General features: G+C 46.2%; 1 protein-coding gene across 1 annotated transcript in view; it reads left to right on the top strand.

Annotated features, from left to right (window-relative positions):
* LOC146172150 (uncharacterized) overlaps nt 1–24980 on the top strand; it is a 56084-nt gene that overhangs the window by 4005 nt on the left and 27099 nt on the right. Inside the window, exons 5-11 of the mRNA XM_084585985.1 lie at nt 1705–1784; nt 2592–2676; nt 7384–7468; nt 16147–16241; nt 19596–19657; nt 21093–21211; nt 22350–22423. Coding sequence (XP_084442111.1) covers nt 1705–1784; nt 2592–2676; nt 7384–7468; nt 16147–16241; nt 19596–19657; nt 21093–21211; nt 22350–22423 — 600 coding nt within the window. The remainder of the gene's footprint in view (nt 1–1704; nt 1785–2591; nt 2677–7383; nt 7469–16146; nt 16242–19595; nt 19658–21092; nt 21212–22349; nt 22424–24980) is intronic.

The following is a 24980-nucleotide window of genomic DNA, read 5'->3' as shown; positions in this document are numbered from 1 at the left end:
TTGTACAGCGAGGCTTTTCTGCAGGCTAGGCGAGCTTTCTTCCGGACAAGTGCGATGTGCTTTAGCTTATTCCATTAACACTTCTTTTGGGCGAGTTGGTTCATTTTTGGAAAACTTGTTTTGTTTTGGTTTGTATATTGGTTTGTATCCTGGCTTATGTTTCAGACATTTAGAAGCGTTAAATCTTTACCTAAGGCTAATTTTCAGTGGCTGAATTTCTTCAAACATGAAACTTGCAACCAACGCAAAGTAATGAACCTTTAACTAAAACTGGTTTAATTTTGGTGGGGACAGATCGATCCGTGCTTTTTGGATTTCAAGGTGGTCATGTGGTCACGTTAGTTCAATCTTAAAAAGGCGGATCAGCTGAGTGTACTATGCTAACGGGAGGACCAGAATTACATTTGCAAGCTAAGAGAATTCGCGGGATAAATGTGATTACCTTATGAGCCCACAATAGCTTGCGAGATGGTGTGCGATTGCTTTTGTACGTCCAAGGATGGTCGTGCCGCAGGACAAGCGCTGCCGCTGCTTTGGGTTGGAGGCGTTTCGATGTCGGTGCCTCCGCCACATACTTCTTGACCATGGATGGGCTGGATAGGTGTGAAAAGTGCGCGAACTGGTGTCTCTGGTCTGGCTCTGCCTTGTCTAAGCGCCGAGAGAATGACATCCATGGCTGCATTGCACTCAAGCCGCTCTCTGCAGGGACACGCTTCGGCGGTTCACAAGTCTCTTCGTGCTGATAGTTTGGGGTTGGGGCGCTGCTGCATATCAAGCCGGGGATGACCATAACTTTTTGAGTCTACAATAGATCATATCTTCATTGGTCTGTGGCAGAACGGAGATCGGTCATTGTTACCTACACCCCAAATTCTAGTATTAACTAGGCTGGTCCAGGCTAGCGCACTGGACACTTGGTCAAATTTACCTACGAGATTTCAGATGTTCTTCGAACTGTTCAGAACTTCTCATTATTGAAGTTGTGCTTGCACATATTCAGGGTTATTTACAGCCACATTTTCTCTCTTAAATACTACGGCTACTGATCCTACTATGCTACTGTGGCAGCATTGATGGACGAGGAGCGAATAGGTATGCCAAGCACACGTACCGATGTGAGCTCTTAAATATGCCAGCATTTACCGAACACTTTACACGACCAGATATCACCATAAATGCAGCCTAAAAAAGCGGCGCAAAGTTGAGTTCGACTGCCTCTTTGGTAGCGGTTTAAGCACTTCCCTCTAAGCATAATGGTGCAGAAAGGATGTGTCGGGCCTTAAGACCTTGCTGGTTTACCATACTCTCTGGGGACAAAACAGCTAAATGTGTTAATTTTCTTATCAGCCTTCCGGACCACCTTCTAAGTTCTTTTTTTGGGGACCTCTGTTTTTCGTGCGAAAACAAAATGTTCAGGGTCCTGACATGCAAGTGTCGAAACACGTGACGCAACTTGTACTACAAATTCATCATTTGTGGAAAGAAGCATTACGTGGCAATGCAGAACTCTACACTGCGCCGACATTGCCACGATTACCAGAATGCATTTCACTGGCTGTGGCATAGCGCAGCTCCCGGTGAAATATCTTTTAGTACTATATCATGATCCAAAGCTGTTCAATTGGGGAAAATCCTCCTCTGGTATCCTAAATAACATTTTTGGCCATTAACTGGGATGTTTTGCCAACGTTTCTTCTCGTGCAGCTGGAGCTGATACTGAAGGTCCAAAACGATGAAATCTCTAAGCTCCAAGACAGGCTGGCGGTTCTGCAGGAAGATCATGCGTGAGTGTCCATTGAGCGTGCTGAATAGTTCCATTGCAGAGCAATTTTCTCACCTCTGCTTGAATAGTATGGTGTTGTGTTTTCACTACCAAAACCCTTCAGTACGATACCTGTAGTAGTATAATGTAGCAGCTTTCATAACCTATTGAAAGTGGTATGAAATGCCACCTAAACGGATGCCACTGTGGTCTTCGTACGAATTTCCACAAATTCTTCCAGCTATAGTACCCGCCGTGGTGCCGCAGTGGTTAAGGACTGCAGTGTCCAAGGATGCGGTATCGAATCTCGACCGTGACAACTGCTGTGCGATGTGGGTGCATGTTTAGGAACCCCGGATGGTCGAAATTTCTGGAGGCCTGCACTGTGGCATCTCTCATAGCCTGAGTGGCTTTGGGGCATTAAGCACCATAAATCAAACTGAACCATCAAGCTGTAGTAGGAATAGTAGTAGTAACATTAGAATACATTTATTTGGCAATAAATTATTAAATATTGGCCAAGTATGTTGATAGCCTGGATAACTAATCGAAGGATGGGTCGAGGAGTGGGTACATAAGTGGGTTTGAAAAGTGAACTGCCAAAGAAATGTAAATATGTGCTGAACAGTTTGGTTAGTAAACATATGCTAAAATGTTTCGTTTGGTACTTTGCCAGTATTTATTTAGCATGAAAGTGATATCTGTCGCTGCGGCAACATAAGCAGCTTCCGGTTGTTTGAAAATGCTCATTAACCACCGGTGGGACACGGCAAGGAATTTGACTTGGCTTCCAGGTCGTCATTGATGGATATTGTTTTTTCCTTTGCAGCCGCGAGTTGAAGAAGCTTCATCTCCAGCTTAAAGAGCTAAAAAACAAGCCACTAGTAACAAAGTCACCATCACTACAGAATGAGGTCAGTCTTGTTTCTTCTCTCTTTCATTCTAATCTTTTTGTCGTCTTGGGAGTAGGCAATCTGTGTGTCATCTGTTCTGCCAGGCGTCCTTTAACTAGGTCATTTGCTGGCAGTGGTGCTTACGTTTAAAATGTGCTTGCTATCTGAGGTCATAGAGTGTGAGGGTTCTGACTTGGCTCGGACACTCCTCTCAGAGCCGAGAGCCAGGCCGCTAGCTCAGACCACAGTCGTCGTGAAGAACGGCACGCCGAGGCACAGCCAGTCGGCCAAGCCATTTATTGGGAGTGCCCAGTTTCCATCGTCGGTCACAGCAGCATCCGTGCACTCCGGCGATGCGGCGTTGTCTCTGGCGCAGACGCTGTCCGCCGAGATGCGAGGGGAAGGGGAAGAAGGGGCCGCCTGGCACGCTACGCCAGTTCTCTCATTCCCGCCCTCTCCACCACAGCCCTGGGGGAAGGAGGCCAGAAGGGAAAAGATGAGGGGTCCCTGGGAAATAGAGAGAGGGTGTTCCCCGCTCTGGTGCAGGCGAGGGGAGTGTTGAATTCCCACACCCTTCCTCTCTTAATGGTGACCTCTACCTGGGCGCTGTTTTCCCCTTTGAAGCTGCACGGCTGATCCCTCAGCAGATCCATGTCGCAGGACAGGAGTTGGGACTCGGGTTGGTAAGCTCTGTCTCTGGCACCGCGGCAAAAGCGAGGACAACCACCCTCCCGTTGGGCTGGTTCTGCGTGCAGACCGCACATTCGACTAGTTCTGCTGAAATCTCCGCCGCCGCTGTTACGGCGGGAGACAAGGGGCAAAGTACCCTGACCCACCATCTGTCGGGCCGTCGGTATGCCCACAGTGCGCTGCTCGCACACGGTCACGCCAAATTAGGGCAGCAGGCTCCGTTCCCTCCATCCACCAGGCGCCTTGCAGAGCTCCGTGTACAGGAATCACGCCGGCCTGCGTATCTACACGGGTTGAGTTCTTCTCCAGCCAGGGTTTAACGGGCATGCTCCAAATCCCAGACGGCAGAGGGAGAGGTCATTGTGCACTGGCATCTCCTCAGCCCTCCCGTTCGTGAATTATTTGTTTGAGCTCGAATGCAAGCTGTTCCAATAACGTTTGTACACTTGTGCAGCCACGGGGCGCGCCGTCTAAACATCGCCATCGCCGTCCGAACTCAAACGGTGTGGCCCGTACGTGCGCCCGGAGTGCCGGTGTCATAAATAAGGCCAGTGGGCGCGCACGGTTCGTATGAACATGCTCAGCACAGGCTTCGCGTGAAGGAACGTCGGCGGCTTGAAAATCGACACCTGCCGGGTAACTTTAAGTAAGACCTCCCGTGCTCTTCCGGTTGATATTCGGCTACTCCGCCTACCTTCAGCACTGCAACCTCGCGGAAAGGACTGTTTTTCCTTATATCCGCTAGCGCACGAACTCGAGGGTCTGGTGCTTGTCTGTCGCGAGCTCAAGTTGCACAAGCAGCTGATGGCACCGGTGCTGTTCTGTGCGTGATCTCACGCTATAAGCATTCTGCTTTCTTTCAGCGATCGCGCTTACTGAGGGTGTTTTAATCATGCCCACAGAGTAGCTGTGCGCGGGGTCTCACATGCACAGCATTTGACAATCCTTCAGTGATTTCGCTGGCTGTGGCTGCTATAGAGCCGCGGTTTGCGTGATTGCACGTGTGCGCCATTTTCCGGCGGTCGCAGCGAGTGCGCTGGCTTCGGGAGTTGCAGCGATGCCCGTAGAGACTTCTCTGGGGTTTGCTAGCTGACGCTCCATTCAGCGCGTGCAGTTTCCACTTGAACAGTCACTTTAAGTGTAAGATGCTGTTGGCATGGGTCCATCGATTCCGCCTGACCTTGGGATTTTCAGCTTGCAGCCACGCAACAATCTCAGCAACCTCTAACGGTCGCACCCATCTGAGCGCACTTCCTAGAGCGGCTTTGTATTCAGATTTCGGCGCACGCTCCTTTACGCGAAGCTTGTGCCGAGCGCATCCAGAATGACCGAGCCTGCCGATTGGCCTTATTTACGCCAAAGGCTTTGCGGGCGCAGGTAAAGGCCATGCCGTTTGAGTTCAGGTGACGAGAGCGGGAAAGGCGATGTTTAAACAGTGCGCCTCGTGGCTGCGCCAGAATACAAAGATTCTTGGAGCTGCTCGCATTCGAGCTCGAACGAATACCCGGACTCCAGAACGCCAGTTCAACCTTAGCTGGAGGAGAACCCGGAAGAATGCGGCCCGTGTAGATAAGAAGCCGGCGGGGTTCCTGTACACGGAGCTTTTCAAGATGCCTGGTGCATTGAGAGAGGAAGCGTGCTGCCCTTATTTACAACCTGCGGGGTGTCGGCGCGGCAGGGGGAGACCAGCGCACTGCGGACGTACCAGCGGCACGTGACAGTATGGTATGCCAGTGGACTTCGCCCCCTCTTCATCCCCGTGACTGCAGCGGCGATGTGATGGCTGCCATCCTCGATTTGGACGCGGCGCCAGAGACAGAGCTTACCAACCCGAGTGCCGACTCCCGTACGGCGGGATGGACCTGTTGAAGGACCACTGCCGTACGTCTTCAAAGGGGGAGAAACAGCGCCCAGGTGGAGATAACAATTAAGAGAGGAATGGTGCGAGAATTCAACATTCCCTCGCCCGCATGACGCGGCAATCCCCCACCTTATCTATCTCTCTTTCACGGGGACGCCTCATGTTTCCCCTGATGGCCTACTTCCCCCGGAGCTGTGGCGGAGACGGGGGGAGTGAGAGGACTGGCGTAGCGCATCAGACGGCTCCTTGTTCCCTCTTACCTCCCATCTCGGCAGACGGCATCTGCATCCGGAGAGACGACGCCGGAGCGCACGAATGCTGCTATGGCTGAGGACAAAAATTGGGCACTCCCAGTAAACAGCTTGGCCCACTGGCTGTGCCTAGGTGTTTCGTTCTTCCCTATCGCCGACGTGGTCAGAGCCCCAGTCCCGTGAGAACACTCACACGTCAATGCCGAATAGCTTGTGCGTCTTGAGGCAGGCGTAAGTTGCCGCTATACTGTACCGTGTGCCGAGACAGTGAACAAAAGGCTGGCAATAATTCTATTTTTTGAGACAGCTATGCTTTTTCTCTTGCACCGCAACTTTTAAAATTGGTGTAGCAATATCACGGTATTATCATGAACATAATATCATTTTAAAGGACACTAGTATTGGGAGACAACGTGGAAAATATTGACTTATTCTGGTTCTGGATCTTACCGCACAAATTTTCTTCAGCCTAATTTTTTTATCTCCGCAGGATGTTGTGTTTATGCTTGCATAATGTCTTAATTGTAGTCAAATTAGTGACAGAGTGAAGGTGTGAGAAAGTGGTTCAAAAATGTAGATACAATTTTCGTGTAGATGTAAGCCAGTTGTTCGCTACTCGCGGTCGCCAATACTGTTTAGGGTACATTTGAGGCTGTTTTGGGGATAATTTTTTGGTATGCAATTGAGAAGTTCCTGATAGATTTCAAATCTATTTCTTGAAATTTTATTTTTTGAAGTTTTTAGTGATTTTATATGCGCCTTAACTCTTTCTTTGTCATTGGCACCCCCTTTTTTGTTCTCCGCTCTGCATTAAAAAACACGGTGAACATATTGTTCTAGATTTCTCTGCGCTAGCTTCGAACTTGTGCAGCTTTCGAAAGTGGTTGTAATTTTTTGGCCAAGCATCTACGAGTGTTGTTCGGTTATCAGTTGTAACTTAGGTTTATCATTTCCTCACTATGGATGCTACGTAAAATCTAGTTGGTCTCCACTTCAAATTGCGTATTTCGGCGATATACGTGGCAAGCTTGGTCTGTAGATAACATAAAAATTTCGTCTCGCTACCACCGTCACTCCCACATAACCAGTTTCGAAGCTTTGAACTTGAGGCCCACAGCGCAGTTGTTGCCTCTGCATAAATGATATGCTGCCTCCTTGAACGCTGTGCTGAACAAGCGCCGAATGCTTTTTGGACTGGAGAACTCGTGACTAAGCATGTAGCCAGTCGTAAAGTCAAACGTGTGAACATGGAATGACCGCGAACTCAACGAATGATCCATGTCTGCTGCTCCATCAACCATCAACACTCCCTGGAAGTGCCGCCGTGTCACGTGACCAGACGTGACTGACGTGCAAAAAGGGAGCTTCGCCGCGATTCTAACAGTGGCTCTTCCGTAAACTATCGACACTCCCGCAGCTGCAGTTCGTGCTGTGTAATTAAAGTTAAAGAAATATTCTTCCCGACAACAGGATAAGCACGCACAGTAACTGAATGTTGTACTTGCTTTGGCTAACTGTGCCACTCTTTGGTTTCGATTGTAAGTCGACTCCCCAGCTTCGAATTTACGAACTTTAAAAAAGTGTCGCCTTACAATTGTTTAAATACAGTATAGGCCGCTTAAAGTGACAAAAGTTTGTGTCTGGCCCCTTTGTTTTCAAGCTCTACCTACCACTCTGTCAAGAAGCACTGAGAACAGTGCTCTTTTTGTGTGCAATCGTATGTTGCCGCTGTTTATTACCCAGCATGTAGGGGACACTAACATGCTGACTTGCAGTTGTCTATGTGACCTCGTGTCTTAAGCGAACCGAAAATGAACTGCCGTTCTCGTTTGACGAGCTGGAAATAAAATCCAAAACACCAAAAGGACTGAAGGTTAAAACTTCGTGCCGAGCTACGTGCCGTAGGAGCTGGTTCATTTTTCACAGGCCGACCAGAAGGTGAATAACCACTTCATGGATGAAGAGGAAGGAGCGGATGAAGACGAGATGCATAGGGGAGCTGTCGCTATCAGTAAAATGTCCCTGTCCGCGCCTACTTCCATCAATATCCCGCTATCGATGGTTTCACGATTCGAATTTTCCCGTTTTAAAAGCTCTCCTTGACAAGTACCGTCCTCCTATGGGAAGTACAGGAACTCTTTCAGTTTTTCCATCGAGCCGCGCACGTTCAGATGATCTCCGGGGTCGGGTGATCGGCGCTCCTTGTTTTCATCATGGCGTCGACGTCGTGCGCTCCTGCTGAATGGAAACGGGTGTTTCCGCGACGTTGACGCCTTTCGCGGAAACGCCCGTTTGCGCGCAGCAGGAGCGCACAACGTTAACAGCAGCAGTGATGACTCAGAAGATGAATTCAGCTTTTCAGACTATAGGACAGGCAGTGAAACTACGTCAGAACTACCCGGAACATCGACAGCCAGACCTCGACAAGTTTTGAGTTCGCTCCCCAAAAATGCCCGCTTTTGTTGAGCACTGATAAGAAGAGATCAATGTTCTGAAGGTCAGAACTGTTATCTGCAGAGTGACGTCTTTTGAGTTGTATTACTTGGAGCCAGTAGCGCAGGGAGTCGTGTTGTCCGCTAGAGGACAGCCAGTGGTTGAAATCGACACTACTGTTTTCTTTCCCAACACAGCAAATACTGTACACAGAAAGCTAGTATTTGCTGCAATTTTGCATTGGCCCTGTTGTAAAAAAACATATATCTTCGTTTTATTTGTATCAAGAAACTAATCGTTTTGTGTGTTTGCTTTTACTACGATTTTCGCGGATAGTTTTTTTTAATCACTTATTCAATAAGTATAATGATTGTCACTAATAACCCATTGTAAAGAATAATTTCTCCTCTACAATTTGATACTAAACGCTCCTGTACCTAGCATTTTTGTTAAGGAAAAAATATTAATGACACCACCCCAAAACCACCATTTTTCCCGCGGACAGCAAAGTATTAAGGAAGCAGAAGACTCTGGAGATGGGGGGGAAGGCCAATGCCAGCTGCCACCCGGTCGACCGTCATCCCCATCGCCGCTGCTGCGTGGGAAATCTCCTCCAGTTCGTGCTGAACCCGAAAATTTGAAGAAGGAAGTTGTGTCCGTCTGGCCCAACCTGAAGCCCCGCTCGGAAAACAACGTCGGGAGGCCAGGTGGGCTCCAGTCTCTATTGTGACAGTGTTGTGAAGTGGCATTCAGGCTTCAGTCTAGTAGCTTCGAATAAACGTAGCTGCCTTGGGAAGGTTGTGAAAATCGGCTTGCCCACAGGGTATAAATTTGAGGGTTTTGCAGGTGCCGAAATTTTCGAATACGAATGTAGCAATTAAAATACACGATTCCCTGGTTGCTATGTTCGACATTTCGACAAACTGTGGTTATGTATGATATGTCATTACTCAAGCCCAAGGAGCCGTGAAAGTACACATAGGCGAGAACCCGAGAATCAGGTCGGCTTCCAGCATTGATATCACAGTCCAACCCATATCGCCTCTCGAGCCAACAGCCGCTTCGTTGTTGTTATCCCTAAGCGTGGTAGCCACGCAGTGCTACGCACGTGGCAATAAGTTTTGTGATCAACCAGACATATGCAAATGAGCGCTCACAACGTTGCAAAACTGGTCAGCGGCGATCAGCCTTTCCAGTTTCTTTCCTGCAGTGCCTAGGTGCAACTTCAGCGAGCCAACATATGAGGCACCCGTTCCCGTGGAAACAAGAGTTTATGCGGAGAAACGCGGCGGCTTCTTTTGCGGTTTCTTAGTGACATAGGGGTGAAACATTTGATAATTACAACTACATTGAAAGCTCAATTCGAAATAGCACCATGGCTGGTGCGCCAGCTGGCGGCGCCGGAGTGTAGGGGTTGGTGTCAGCGGCTGCATCTGCCTGCTCTTTTCTTCCGCGCAAGTGCCGAAGCTTGCAACTAAATACTCGTTAATTTGACCCATGTTAATTCAGAAGCACGGATAAGTATTTATTTGTGCGGTCCCAGCCGGACGCCCATGAATGGTTATGGCATCGGATGGGCGCCACAGGATTTCAAATGAAAAACCAAGTCACTACGCAGGAAAAACATTCTTTTTTTTTTGTAAGTCATTCTTCCACCCATAAGTCATTAACAAAAGCACGCGGTCAGTCACACTCATGACCCTGGCTTTAGGCTCCGTTCGCTTCAAAAGTCGTTTGCACTGTCACGCATTCCAATGGTTGTTTGGCAGTGGAGGTTGCCAGCTTCAGACGCCACACGATGAAGTGAAAACGAAGCCTGTACAACCGGACGAGCACTGGCATTCTGCCCTGCCAAGTTGCCTCCCCCCACCCCTTCGCTTCCTCTTTCCCGATAGAGCTGGTGTGAAAAGATAAACACCCCATGATGTTATCGCTGTGCAGCATCTTAGTGAACTGCCAAGTAATGTGCGGTGGAATGAGACGGTGACAGTACAAAACGGGCACGCTAACGAACGGTTGCTTTTTTTTAAAGTTCTCAGTGGCTAAAGTGGGGGTGGGTTCATTATGCAGGACGCTCGCTACGCGAGTAAATACGGTGTAATTTACCGCAATGCAAAAACGGTTCTTGTTAGTTGCTTCTTTTATTTTTTTCGGGGAAGCACCCCCATAAGATAACCGGGTCCTTTTGGGGAGAGGAGACCACTATTATTGTGATGCACTGCAATGTGGGTAGCGGAAGCCTCTGAGTGTTCCCGACAGTGTGCACAATGCGAAGCACTTCGAGGGGAAATACTGGGATGCGAGCAGTTCCCTACTGTAAACAACGTTTTTTTTCCTTCTAACTTGAGGAAAGAATTAACGAGGATTTACGTATATGGCAGAGATATGACAGCTCCACTCTTTTTCTGCAGGTCCATGTTGTAAAATGAGCCGGTATGCCAAATCCCGTGTAAAATTATTCCTGGATAATTTAGTAAAGTGTACATGAGCGATTTAAAAAAAAAAGTGACAATATTCGCTTTTTTTTTTTCATTTTTCACTGAATGTTTTCTTCCGTATTCGTATTTCATTTGTGTTTGGAAATTTAGATATTTGCGCACAGTAACATATATTTGAACGTACCTAACATCTTTGCACATCTTTTAGGGGCATTTGTGTTACGGTTACCTAGTTCCTTGCCAGGAACGTGGCATGCAGTTCAACTAAGGATCATTCCATGCTAGCTGATCCACACTTTGGGCTTTGCCATTTTCAATTTCTTCTTTAAAAATCATGGCCTATTGTGTAACTGTGACCGATTATTCCAGTTTCTTTTTGGCGAAAAAATATTTTTACGTCTGTTAACTTTGCAAGCAGTAGCCGAATGCAACCATAATTTGTAAAAATTACATATTAGGCACAATTATGAGATGAATCATTTTCCTCTCAAGTAGAGCACATTGTGCTTTCATGTGTAATGAATAGAACGTTTTTCTTATTTTTGTTGATACATTATAAGGTGCAGAAAAGAATGCAGTTTCAACTTTTATATATTCTTGCAGTAATTTCAGTTATTTGGTCAAGTTGTTGAGGGTGTTGTAGTAAAAATGTGAGATGGTAAGTCTGCATAGTACAATTCGAGGACGTTTATTTCTGAAAGTTTAAATCAGAAAAGTTCTGTTTAGGAAAATAATTTTGAAACTTGTGTCCTTGCAGTCAACCATGGCGTTGCTCCGTGCTAGCTTTTCATTGCAGCACACTTGCTGTCGGCTTCAAATTTGCGCAGAACCAGCACTCCTCTAATTAAATAAATTGGTGCGCTAGGTTTGGGCACTGCCAGCTTCAGCAACAAAGAAGTTTGCTAAGGTTATTTATACAAAATATAAAATGGTAGCGTGGCAGAGGATCTGGATATACCCTGCATGCTTTTTACACGTCCTCTATGACACTGGTCTCTGAATTTATAATAGTTCTGTAGGCATAGTATTTTCAGAAATTGGGAGGAAAAAAATTTTTAGGAACGAGGTCAGGGCGAAAAAGTCGCAAAAGTTTCTTCTACCCGGAAGAAAACACTCTGTCTAAATAAAGATGAAATTTTTTTAATAAAAGAAGTTTACAGTTATGGTTAAAAAAATATTTTTAACACTGTTTTGTGCAAATATGTTTTGTTACCGCTTGTAAACTTAAAATGGCAACCACCACGGCTTGGAAAACATTTTAAAAGAACGTGGGATAGCATTTGTCATGGTGACAGAAAAGACCACAATGTGCAGTCTGGATCAGTTGTTATGGAATGACTCTATATTGAAATGGCTAGGCTTAATGACTCCCAGAGTGATGGTATGCAACATGTTGCCTTGATGTCAACATTATCTGCATGTGTATCAAACAATAGCTGTACGTATGTCTTGGTGATATAGAAACCTTTAGGTTTGCGGTCGCAGCTCACAGATTTATATAAGCGATTGTAAACAGTGCCAGCCGGCTGGCAAATTTTATGAACTCATATTTACCGGATTTGTACCGTCAGGATTTTGCTCTCTTCCTGCTACAGTAAAATCTTGTTACAAGAGACATGATTACAAGAGACACTCGGTTATGAGACATACTTAAAAATGCTTTGGTTGGTTTTCTTATGTTTGCCATGGTAACATCGCATACAAGAGACGTGATTACTAGAGACACTTGGCTTACTAAATACAAATATTGTGGGCACCTAGAGTAAATTCGTAACTCTTTAGAAAACGCATAACCCAGACACACTCGCACGACGTGGCCGACTTCGTACTAACTCGCATGTTCTTCACATCTCATAACCTTGGCTCGATTTCATTACATGCTGTTCGGCAGGAGGATTTCGCACCTCGCATGGTTGCTACTATTGTCTCACTGCTCCGAAATTTCCGTCATTCTGCTTCTATAGTGTCATTCGCACTCCTGCACTGATGTTTTAGTTGAATTTACGGTTGCTTGGATTTTCGATCCAGCTTCCGCAATGCCAGTCACTTCGTACGCCAGTAGTCGGACCGGTCGGACTCTAGAGTATTGTCATTTAGATGGAACACTTGCGCTCGACGATTCATCCGCATAGTTTCTCATCAGACACAGACTCAAATCTCTAAAAGTCATGTTGAAGTGAGTCCAATATTTAGTTATCAAAAAAGGCAAAACAGTTAATTACATATATGTTACGTTTAACTTATACCACTTCAAGGGCATTGTGAGCAACAAGAAGGCTTGCAAACACAGATGGGCAAAGCGGCTCACTTTAGTGAGCAACTGCGTACGGCTGAGCTCACTGAATTTACCCGCCTCATTTGAATGGCTCGCTGTCTGACTTAAATCTGGGTCGCTAAGGAGAGAGCAGTGGTTCTATTGGAGAAAGCCGGCTCTCTCTTTCTCGTTCATTGATCCGCGTCCACTCAGCCTCCCAAACCGTTCCATTGCAGCTGGGTGGCTGGGTGCATCTTCCGCGGCTGTGTTAGTGGTGCGACAAAACAACTGCTTTTCCGCCCTTCCTCATAAAAGTCGCAGCTACTCTCTCGCTACAACACTATAGCCTCGCCTTCGGCTGTCTTTTCAATTGCTCTTACCAAATAACGATTGAATCGTAGTTTAATAAACGTCAACAGTGGTTCTTTTGCCCTCTTGAGAGCCAGTTCGCCCTTTCGTTCCGTGAGCCGTGTATAAAAAGAAACAGCGGCTGTGATTATTCAAAATTCGGGTGTTTACGAATACTAGCGAAACGCACGGTCATTAAACTGCGTCTAAGTTGCAAACGTTCAGATTGCTGGTAAATGCATAATCACCTGCAAAATAAAGTCGGTCTAGATGCAGTTACAAAAATTATTAGAAGAGCTGTAGAAAATATTAAGAGTGGAGACAAAAAAAAGGAAAAGAAGTGATTTTGAGAAGGCAATAGCGCAATTGTGGATGCTTTTATTTGCCGCTTCTAGGTGGCGCCCCAAGCCATAAGTACCTAAGGCTTCTTTATAGATAGAGGAGCCTACGTGTAAGCGGGTGGGCGCGCCATCTAGCGGAGGCATCACCATCATCATCAGCCTGATTATACCCACTGCAGGGCGAAGGCCTCTCCCATTTTTCTTCACTTAACCCGGTTCTGTGCTAGCTGCATCCACTTGACCCCTGCGAACTTCTAAATCTCATCCACCCACCTAACTTTCTGCCGCCCCCTGCTACGCTTTCCTTCCCTTGGAATGCAGTTTGTTACCCTCATCGACCATCGGTTATCCTCTCTCCGTACTACATGTCCTGCCCATGTCCATTTCTTCTTAATTTCTACTAGAAGGTCGGTAACTTGAGTTATTTCTCTGACCCACTCTGCACACTTTCTATCTCTTAATGTTACCCCTACCATTTTTCGTTCCATAGCCCTCTGGGTTGTCCTCAACTTAAGTCGAACTCTCTTGGTTAGCCTCCACGTTTCAGCCCCATAGGTGAGTACGGTAAGATGCAACTGTTGTATACTTTCCTCTTGAGCGATACCGGTAAGCTGCTAGTCATAATCTGCGAGTGCTTGCCAAATGCACTCCACCCCAATCTTATTCTTCTTGTTAATTCCTTTTCATGGTCCGGATCAGCGGTTACTACCTGTCCTAAGTAGACATATTCGCCTACTACTTCCAGTATTTCGCTACCTAATGTAAACTGCTGTTCCTTCCCGAGGCTGTTGAACATTACTTAGTCTTCTGCGTATTGACTTTCAGGCCTACCTTTCTACTTTTCCTGTCTAGGTCATCAATCATTATTTGCAGTTCATCCCCCGAGTTGCTTAGCAAGGCAATGTCATCAGCATATCGCAGATTACTGAGGTATTCTCCATCTACCCTTATCCCTAACTGCTCCCATTCCAAGTCTCTGAATACTTCCTCTAAACAAGCTATGAGTAGTACTGGGGAGATTGTGTCTCCTTGCCTAACACCTTTCTTTATGGGAATTTTGTTACTTTCTTTATACAGAACTATGGTTGCTGTGCAGCCACTATATCTTTCAGCACTTTCACGTTCGGCTCGTCTACCCCCTGATTTCGCAATGCCTGCATCACCGCCGAGGTTTCAACTGAGTCAAATGCGTTTTCGTAATCAATGAATGCTATGTATAAGGGCTGGTTATATTCCGAGCATTTTTCTATCGCCTGATTGATGATATGGATATGATCGATAGTAGAGTACCGTTTCCGAAACCCTGCTTGATCCTTTGCTTGATTGCTGTCTAATGTTGTCGTGATTCTATTAGCAATTATCTTAGTAAATACCTCATACGTAACAGACAGTAAGCTGATTGGTCTGTAATTTTTAAGGTCCTTAGAGTCCATTTCTTGTGAATGAGGATAATGTTTGCATTCTTCCATGGTTCCGGTACCGCCGATTGCACCAGGCACTGCGTATACAGGGTGGCCAGTTTTTCTAGCACGATATCCCCACCGTCCTTCAGCAAATCTGTAGTTATCTGATCCTCTCCAGCTGATTTCCCCCTTTTCATAGTTTATAGTGCTTTCTTGACGTTGTCCTTCGTCACTGGTGGAACGTCTGACTGTTTTTCCCTACCGCAAATCTTATTACGGTCCCGACTACTTTGGCTACTGTAGAGGTCTGCATAGACCTCCTCGGCTACTTTGACTATCTTTTCCTTATTAGTGACGACGTTGCCCGCGTTGTCCCTTATCGCATACATCTGGTTTTTGCCTATGCCCAATTTCTTCTTTACCGTTTTAAGGCTTCCCCCGTTCTTTACAGCATGGTCAATTTTCTCCATGTTATACTTCCTTATATCGGCCACCTTGCGCTTATTGATTAGCTTTGATATCACGGCCAATTCGATCTGGTCTGTTGGATTGGACGCTTTCATACTCTGGCGTTTCTTAATCAAATCTTTCGTCTCCTTAGACAGCTTACCGGTATCCTCTCTAACTATCCTACCGCCTACTTCTACCGCGCACTCAGTAATGATGATGGTAGTACTCACTTCCTAACGGCATGCAATGCCGCTCGCGGATTTCTCTACGACAGTTTGTTTTTGCTGCGTATGTCAAGTTTTCACATCGCCGTCTTAGCATTTTATCTTTCATTAAACATAGAGAAAATTTAGTGATAAACATCTACCGGGTGGCGATAAAGCTATTGTATCCAATGTACCGGCGATAATCGTTATATCTGGATCACTTTACAATAAGCCAATGAGAAAACTGGTAAATCCGGAGAATTTATTCATTATAAGCGATGTATCGTTATATCTTGTATCGTTAACGTGGACTGCACTGTAATAGCTTTACATGACAGCTTGCACTGCAAATAGTCCCACACAAAAATTCTCGTTTTTGTAGCAAAACTAAATGGACTTTTCAGCTTTGATGGCTCTGCAATGCTTGTTTCTGTAGCATGTGGGGAATCAGAGTGTGCATTCAGTTCGAGCGTGTTAAATTTAGTAGTTGTGACAGGGATATAAGCTTGCTTGATATCATGCCGTCGCATAGAACTTCAGCAACCACAAGGTACTGCAGGCAGACAGTAAGCTATCCCACGCGGTACTAGATGCCAATTGTTTATGCTTTGTGCCACACACAAAAACTTGTTTCTTGGGTCTCTCTCGCTGTAGGTTTTAGGGTTTGCGTTTAAGGAGGAGACCTCTTGCATGTGTGGTCTCGCATGTGTGATTCTATGGCTGGTATTACCTGTAACAATGCTGCAGATGCATTGTTTGGAATGTATGCTTCGGGCCTCCTAAGCTGCCCGTTACGCGTGCTTTGTATTGCAACAGAGGGGCGGCGGGTTTCTGATTTCTGGGACCTAAACTGGATGTTGGAGAAGGAAGCCTTGTATTCCAGCTGTCCATCCTCTCCGACTAAGAGCAGGGTGAGCATTTAGCCTGTTTTGTTTGGCTTGTGTGGATAGACTGTCTTTTTTGGTAGAGCTTGTTTTGTCTATACATCAGTTACGTTTTTAGAAATAAGTTCTGTAAGCTCGCTCTAAAATATACGCTCTGCCCATTGGCTCCAGCGCACAGCACGCTAGAGTGGCAAATAAAGACCAGGCTATGATTTATTACTTGCAGCAGTAGCATAGTGCTCTTATGGTGTGTGCAGGGGCCAGTGAAACCGGTCTATTAGTGCTGCTGCGTGATCAGATCTGTCATAGCCATGATTATTTCCTTTCAACTTCAGGGTGGCAGTCATACAGTCAGTCTTTTTAGCGCTGATGAATCCTAGAGCTAGTGCTTTAGTAATGTTTCGAAAATCGAGCCCTAGTGGCACGGCCGCTCAATGGAGGTGCACTTTGGTGCGGCCCGTCGCGTCGCCCGGAAGAACCGTATTGCGCCTAGTTCTCATCGCCACCGCGGCGGCGCTACCGCTCCGTGACGAGTCCGGGTCGTCCGGGCGGAGAGCGGCGCGGAGCGGCCGTGGCTGTACTTTCGTTTCAGCGTCTGCGCGGTCGGCGCTTGCTCAGATTAGGATTTATGAGCGGCGTTTCACACATTATGTGATGCTACGTGCAAGTTTGCTATTTATAAGGGGGATAGCAGCATGTCATCATCGCTGGGATTTTCCAAGTCATTCGTGGACTTCCGTTTACAACGAGAATCGAGGCAGTCGTGCGCTTCGCTGAGTGGGCACCCATTTAGTTGCGTTTCAGCCACTGTAATAACGTATTACATATTACAATCTTGTAATTGGGACAAGGTTTGGGGCCATTTATTCAGCGTGCACTTTTCTGGAAACTTACAATTCCGGATGTAGCGTTCTATATTATTATTAAGCCTGTTCCTCCGTTTTCACTGGAAATAATATTCAAGTGGCTACCACCACCTAAACACGATAGCTAACACAAACTGTTACAAACTGTTGCAAAAGAAACAACAAAAGACAGAAACAACGACACGCCCGCAGGCTAAGGCAGTTTTTTTTCGTTTGATTATGAAGCCGCGTGATGCACAGAAGACACGCAGGCTTATTTGACAAGCGAAGAACTTTCTTCGAAAGTTTATGTGCAAGCGTGATTGTTTTCACTGTCAGAATTATGTTGCCTGTCCTGTTGGTGAGCAGTGGTCGCATTGGTTTGGTTAGGTCCTTAGTGTGACTGCGGTCTTCTCTCTCGCAAATCAACTCCGGAAATGGCACGAAATAGGGAAGAAGGGTTGAAACCAACATGTTGCACAGCTTGCTGCTTCTACTGACCTCCGGGCACTTCATCACCTTGCTAACAAAGGTGCATGGTGATTTTCAGATACCTTAGGCGTCCATCATCAAGAACTTTGATAAGTCCAGGGGTTTGCAGGAATCAAGGCACAAAATTAATAAACGGATGGGGACTATTAAAATAAAATTATTGAGACTCTAAAGTAAGCACTCGAAGATATTTAAACTTTGGTAATATATAAATAACGAAGACAAGGGCAGACACTGAAAACAGAATAAATAAAAATGTTTCATGAGATTCTGTAAAAATATGTATACCTTCTCTTCACATGGACGTGCAAGGTAACCAGCCAAGAAAGCAATCGGTGCTAACCCTATGTCAGCTGCTGGCTCACACCACACATGAATGAATGAATGTAAGCTGACTCGGAAACTGTCTCGCAGCAGACGTGATGGCAGTGGGCAAGGTACGACTTCTATAATCCCGAATGCCAAGTTTGATAGTTGCCTAAATGATGATAGGTGCATCTGCAGACTTTGATGCTTGCAAGATGCCAACCTGCCCAAGTATGGCAAAATGTGTATAATCTCAGTCGATATTCTTTTTTCGCTAGTGGTACCTCCAGTATTTTTTCAGAGGTGAAAGCAGTAGCCTTTGCGTCAACTCTGTTGTTCCCGCCATTCAATTGCCTTAGGCTGCTAAAAAGCGATACTACTAACCCGCTGTTGAGGGCATGCTTTAGGGCGTATCGGAAACTGAGAATAAGATTCGGTTAAATGCAATGCACTACACACAGAAGACATTGCTGTAAGATACTTGATGTGATCAAAAAGGTACTGAATTAGCGCCACTGTTGATCTGGTTGTCATGATTGTTGCTTCGTACGTTTGCTTGGTTAGCCTTTGCATAGAAGTGCCACCTTGGACCTGAATGTCTTCGATATGGCAAAGTCCAACCCTAACCAAGAGAGTCGCTCGTCATCTGACAAATAAAGCAACTCTTCTTGGTGTTTCCACGGCTTCACTGATGTGATGTTGTGCAAGGCATACCATTTTGATATCACTGTCACAAAAGTGATCGTAGCGGAGCCATCTTGAAACTCACATGATTTAGGATGACACTGGGAGTTGTCCAGGAAGAATTGAAGTGTAGCTATAACAAGTGGCGAAAATATATCTATTGGCCTGCGCGCTTTCATTTTTTCAAGGGTGTTTGGCTCAACATAAGCCCACGTGAGTAACTTAACTTGTAATGTGGGTAGTTCAGGAACACGGAGGAGACGGCTGAAGGAAGCGGGATCTTCAGTTTTATGTTGTTCCTGTAGTCTTCATCTGTAAAGTACAGTGAGTATACCAGTGACTTTTCACCGGCTCCCAACGGCTCCCTTTTCCGTCCTAGCCCCCCCGAGATATGTTTTTCAGCCATGCTGCTCGACGTTGTGAATCGCATGGGAACTCATGGTAACCGATCTTCAGATCTTTTCTTGCATTCGTGGTGCACAGCGGCACACAGCAGTTGCCTGGCATGGTGCTACATGCGCTTAGGACGCTGTTGACACAGGCACCGATGGCACGCATGCAGAACTATCAGAACCACGCGGTTATGCTGAGTAGTCAAAACGAAAACAAGCGCCAACACATCCAGCGCGCTCCTTCCGCGTCGTCTGCTCGTTCGTGCCGGCGGAGCCTCGTCATGACTGGTGGCGCCCTCACGGAGAATGACGGCGGAAACTGCAAATTATCCCAATACGCACTTCCGCAGCCATTGAGGCGCGACGCGACGGCCCGCACCAAGTGCGCCTCCATTGAGCGGCCGTGCTAGTGGGCTGTAGACCAGGCGTAGGCTAGAAATTAGGCCATTTAATCACCACTCTGCACTTAAACAGCTCTGCTCTTTCGGTAGCGCTTTCGGTCAAACAAAATGACCACTCAAAACACGCAGCTGTTGATCCAAATTTTCATTCGGGGTGGTGTAGTTAAAGCGAGCGTGGGCTAATTGCATTCATTTGTGCATTTTGAGCAAGCTTGTGTGTTGTATTGAAATATTTCTACCACGTTTCATTTCTTTTTACAGTCGGAGAGGCAGATAGAGAAAATAGTACACATGGTGAAGGAACAGCAGCCCAACTATACAGTGTGAGTTTTTTTTTGGTTTCTTCTGTTCTGTAGCTCTTCTTGGCGGTGTGGTTTATCGGCTGAAATGACTTGAATCAAGCCAGATTAGTCATTGCCATAGCATATTACAGTAGAATCCCACTACAGTGAACACGGATATAGTAAAATCTCAAATATAGTAGGAAAATGTAACTGAAGTCCCAATTCGTCTTCCATAGACTGCAGTGTGTTTGTCACCCCTTTATAGTAAAGTGTGTCTGGTCGCGGCAATGTAGTTCATATAAAGGGCATCATCGCATGCCCGCTACCTAGAATCTAGAGGCATATTTTTTTAAATAAAACAATCGCACTGCGTGTATTTTATTTACCTTTACCACCAGGTTCGCCAGCTCTGAGGAGGAGCCAACGTTACCTATGCCTTAGCAACGTAATGAAAATCATGCGTCGCTTAGGGTAAAAAACTAAAGCTGGCTACGGACGTGGAAAGAAGGCTGCGTGGTTCGTGGAGAAAGTAAACGAGAGTAAAATTGCGGTGAAAAGAATGCATGGGAAGAAACGGACAAACAACCTCAGCACTTTGCAGTGCGAAGTAGGAGGCAGAAATGGCAAAAAGTGGAGATGCGACATGTGTTTTGGCCCTCTTGACTGTCTCGCTCAGTTCTCATCTGTTGATCTCCTGCCTCTTCGATCACGATTCGGCCCCATGTTCCTCCAAGGCTCTGGTATTCACATGAAATCACTCAATTATATCCGTAGCCACACTGCATTCATGATTAAGAAATATATCCAGAAGATGTGAACAAGCATTGAAAATTGCGCAGAGAGATGGTTACTGAGTTATGGGGTGTGTTTAGATTTTTTGCCTCCATAGTTCCTGCAATGTGCTAAAGTATCAATGTTCGGCTCACCGATTCATCTGCGGCTAAATCGGCTTGTGTGCTTGTTCAACAATCTCTGAAGTTTTTATTATGTGAACACAGAAAAAAAAATAAGTTGGCTTGTGTAAATAGATTACCTCCTTCATTGAGACCACTTTTAAGACAAGATAATGGTTTTGCAAGGTAAAAAAGAGTACTGAAATACAGGTATCGCCACCACAGCTGTTCTCGAAAATGTCTCCACACGTGGGAGAATTCGGTCGATAACAGATGATGTGTCTTATGGTTTCAAGTCGAATTTGTGAAGTAGGCTTTTGTTTTGAACTTGCCTGTGGGCTTTGCATGCTTATGTGGTTTTGTTTTTAGTTTGCCTCTGTCTAAAGGCTTGGAGCAGTAGAGGAAGTCCAAGTACACTTTTAGACTTTATATTTTGGCAAGAGACTGCATATATTCGGTGTCGTGTTTACTGGTGTTGTGTGATGTTCTCAAGCATGGAAATTACCGCAGTGTAAAGTAGCGCGCACTGACAGCTCCCAGCTGCTGCTCAATGCCAGTGCTGTGTTTCTGTGCGCGTGCAGGCATGAGATCCGCAGGCATGTGGACGTTGTGCGCCGCCTACGGGGTGGGTTCTCGCAACTGACTTTTAACGAGATTGCGGCCCTGGTGCTCAGCCACATGAAGTCCACCACCACGCGCAGTAAGTGGCCACAGTCCACCGTCACTACACTTCCGCAGTAAACATCCGTCCAGTTCATAGACGGCAGGTTTCCACATGTGCTCTCTATTTATTCATCTTATCTATTTCATTATGCGAATGTCCCGCTGAAACCGACCTCTTAATTTTACCCCAGAACCAGACTGTAGTTGAAGACAGTAGTAATGTCTGTCTGTCTGCCTTTATCTGTTCCTATCTATCTTTATTTGTTCTTATCTGTCCACCCGACTTGTCTGCTCCAATTTGCCTTCTTTTAGAGTCCATTAATATTTATTGACTTAAAAGGATGATGACAGGGTCGTTCGAGGTATTGCAGTTTTATACTTCTGTGAAGTATATGCAGGTCTGTGATTCTAATCGCAAATATTTAGTGCCTAGCATGTGGCGCATATTACAATAATGCGATAGAAATCGGAATCTGGAAACTCCCACCTCCAAGAGAGACCGACATTTTGAAATGCTCATGTGGCGTCGAAAGAAAATACGCGGGGGAGCGTTGTCTGCAATTCAGGCTGCGATATCAAAGGACATAGCTCTTTTTCTGTTCTTGACAATTGACAGTGGTCATCCCTCATGCAGAAGTGCTTGATGGAGATGTTACCGCACAAAGGCGATATGGAGTAAGGAATATTTTCTTCAGCATAAGGCACTGTCACAGTCAGTGGGCTGCATGGTTAGGTTGTTATGTTCTTTACCTTATTGATGCGTTACTCCTGCGACGACACCAGCACAACCAATAGTCGCCTATCACCATAGTGTGATGTTTTTGGCCCCGCGATGCAGATAGAACTAAACAACGGATGGTCGCCCGATCTGTTTTGGTTGAATCTGAGGCAGAGTTAGAACTTCACTCGATTAGTTAACGGCCTGAACAGCTGCGCTTCTCTGTAGCTTAACAGTGTTTATCAGCCAGGACCTTAGCCAGATTTTTGAGCCGGCGCCGAACTGTCAGCGTGTGAGACAAGGAATACCGGGAGCAGCGGTGTTCGGGTCTAGTGTTTTGGCGATTACGGAGCACACATTCACAACTTTAACGGTTGTAGGCGTCGAGTGCAGGTCTGGCAATAGCAACCCCAAATTTGCGACTGCTAACATCACAAAGCGCGTGCACATTAAGCAGGAAGAGTTTATGTGACTCTGTCTGACAAGCGCAAGCCGGCAACTGTTGGCGCCACCTTTGAGTACCCGGCGCAGGTAGGGTATGCAGCATCCATGAGGCTTCCTTCAGCGCAGTTGTAATTTGTGATCAAACAAGGGTGCAACCGGTGCAAAAAGAAATGGTTTGTTTGGTTGTGCTAGCTCAGCCCACATTTTACGCCGTGCAAATGAGCAGCATATATCCAGTCATAACAAAAGCTATGTAAACAAACACGCTGTGGGTGCAGACGTAATTCGCGAATCGGCAAATATCTGCGGGAGTTTCGGGCTCCCACTTTAAATGCCAAATGGTGGATATTTACGTTGAAGCAGTCACAAGTAACGTGCTGGACAAGCACCAGAAAAACGCAAGGTTACGCTCGGAAGTATGTCGCAGTCGCGCGCGGCTGCGGGACAGGCGAGATGGAGACGACGGCAGATGGGAGGCCCTTTTTCGGTGCAGGCAGTAAATCGCATTCAAATCCTGGTGGGTATTGCGATGACGGGACTAAAGCGGCGCATTCTTTACCAATGCTTTACCAGCTGAAAATATTTAAGTTTGACTGACACGCGGATATAATAGCAAGTCCAGAGGTACCGCTTGATACAAAAGTTTTGTCTGCTCCTCTGATGTCGCAAGGTGTGCTCTCGTGTAAATATATGCTTTTTTAGAATTTCCTGTTAGTTTTTGTGCAACAAAATCGACGGGTAATAGCTCGGAAATCAGCAGCACAATGCCAACCCATCCCCCTTTCGTTGCGCAGAAGGCGGAAGGATACTTTGGACATGTACCTTTTTATAAGCGGGGCCGATTGCTGCTAAACTAGGTAACTCTCATAACATAAAAATATACTCCTGATTGTATGCTCAAATAATACAGTCTGAGCGCATCAATTTCGGCCTCCTCGACGATCTCTAGACGAAGCCCAAAACAAGTCCGAAGATCACTAAGGTCACTTATTATGGTGAAGGCTTCTCCAAGAAAGAAAGAGAATATGGAATAAAATATTTTTGCTGAAGAAAAAAAGAACCGCGTGCATGCAAGAGTGCAGCCGACACCGTGAATAGCAGACGACATGGGGATGATATCTCGTCGTGACGCTAGCGGCCATTGGTTGACAGACCTGGATGCTGTTTAGAAGAATAATTCTAAAAATTGATTTTAAACCTATCTACAGATTTACAAGGTTGTAAGTTGACTCGAATGTAAGTCGACCCCCCCAAATCGGGAAGTCCAAAAAAAGACATACTGGCGTTGCACGGAAAGCCTGCACAGTTGCTTACTAGTACTTTGATGCTTTTTATGCTTGCAGACCACTGCAGTTCATTTCAAATGTTGCATAGGGCATTGGCAGGGGCGACTGGTCATTTGCCACACAAAGGTAGCGCACAGACATATCGCACACGTGGTATCATCCAGTTTAGTAATGCAAGATGTGAAAGTGCCCAGACGAAATGCGTTTAACTGAGATGGGAAGTGAACTTTCAAATAACCTTTTTGGTCTCTTCCCTCCTCCCCTTAACTACAGAAAAGCGCTGAATGCAGGACGTCGGCAATGGAGACTACAGCTCCAGAAGAGCCACCACCTCTGTGTGCCGCTACTCCTTCATGGGCCTCTGAGCTGCATGCAACCATGCCACATTTTTTCCATTGTGCTTTATACTGTTGTAGTCTTAATTGTGTTTTTATTTTCTCGTTTGCTTCCGTTTTTTTTTTCTTTCTTTTCATCATAAATTTTTTCATCATAAAATTTCGTCGGTCTTAACTTGACAGTGTTGGACAAGGGCAGCTGCTTTTGCTGTACAGGCAGTGGTGAAACTGCTGCGCCATTTGCGCCAAATTGGGCCAGATCAAATCCTGCTACATGCTGCTACAAATTCGATGTGTCTGCCTACTTCTGCGCCATGGCGGCTCCAAAAGTTGCTTAATAACTCTGTCAACTGCAAAACCGAACTGTCGCGAAACCAAAACTGACATCTGCTGGAACCGATCGACATAATGTGTACTCCTCAGCCAGTGACAACGGAAAAGAATGTTTCTTGGTACGTCACAATAAGGTCTGTCACAGCAAAGGAATACCCCACCGCAAAACAAACAGCTACTACAACGCACAATTCCCACGGAGTGCAACCTACGAAGTTGCCAGGAGAGCGAAGAAAAGGCAGCGGACACCGCTCCTACAAGGGGTGGTTTTAAGCCAACCGACAAAAATCCCTAACCCCCGAGGGGCGCCCTGGAAACCGGTTCAGGCGCCCGAAGGCGGCTCGTTTTCACAATATCGCGGCCCAGAGGGGTGGGTTTCTCCCCCTTGTGTCCACCCTCTTGTCGAAAATATTTTCTTCCCCATGACTTTGAGGCTTCGAATCCAGAACGCAATGCCAAAAAAAAATGTTTTTGGAAAGAGTAACTAATAAGGCCGTTACAGCCACTGCAATCACCCGATTCTGTAGTGTTCCCCTCCTTCGGTTCCTTCACAAAGGTTTTTCACTCTCCTGCCCGGTTATCTAGCCTCTGCAAGCCAAAATCCCATTCCACCTCCGTGTTTGGTGGGAGGTAGGGCGTAGCACTCTGCTTGTGCAAAAACGAAACGGGCGAGGGAGTGCGCGCCACTGC

This window comes from Amblyomma maculatum, unplaced genomic scaffold, assembly GCF_055883805.1.
Source record: "Amblyomma maculatum isolate TAMU_Amacu unplaced genomic scaffold, ASM5588380v1 scaffold_13, whole genome shotgun sequence".
In the NCBI taxonomy this organism is placed as follows: Eukaryota; Metazoa; Arthropoda; class Arachnida; order Ixodida; family Ixodidae; genus Amblyomma; species Amblyomma maculatum.
The sequence above is the reverse complement of the archived record's forward strand: the minus strand, read 5'-3'. Positions and strand labels throughout refer to the sequence as shown.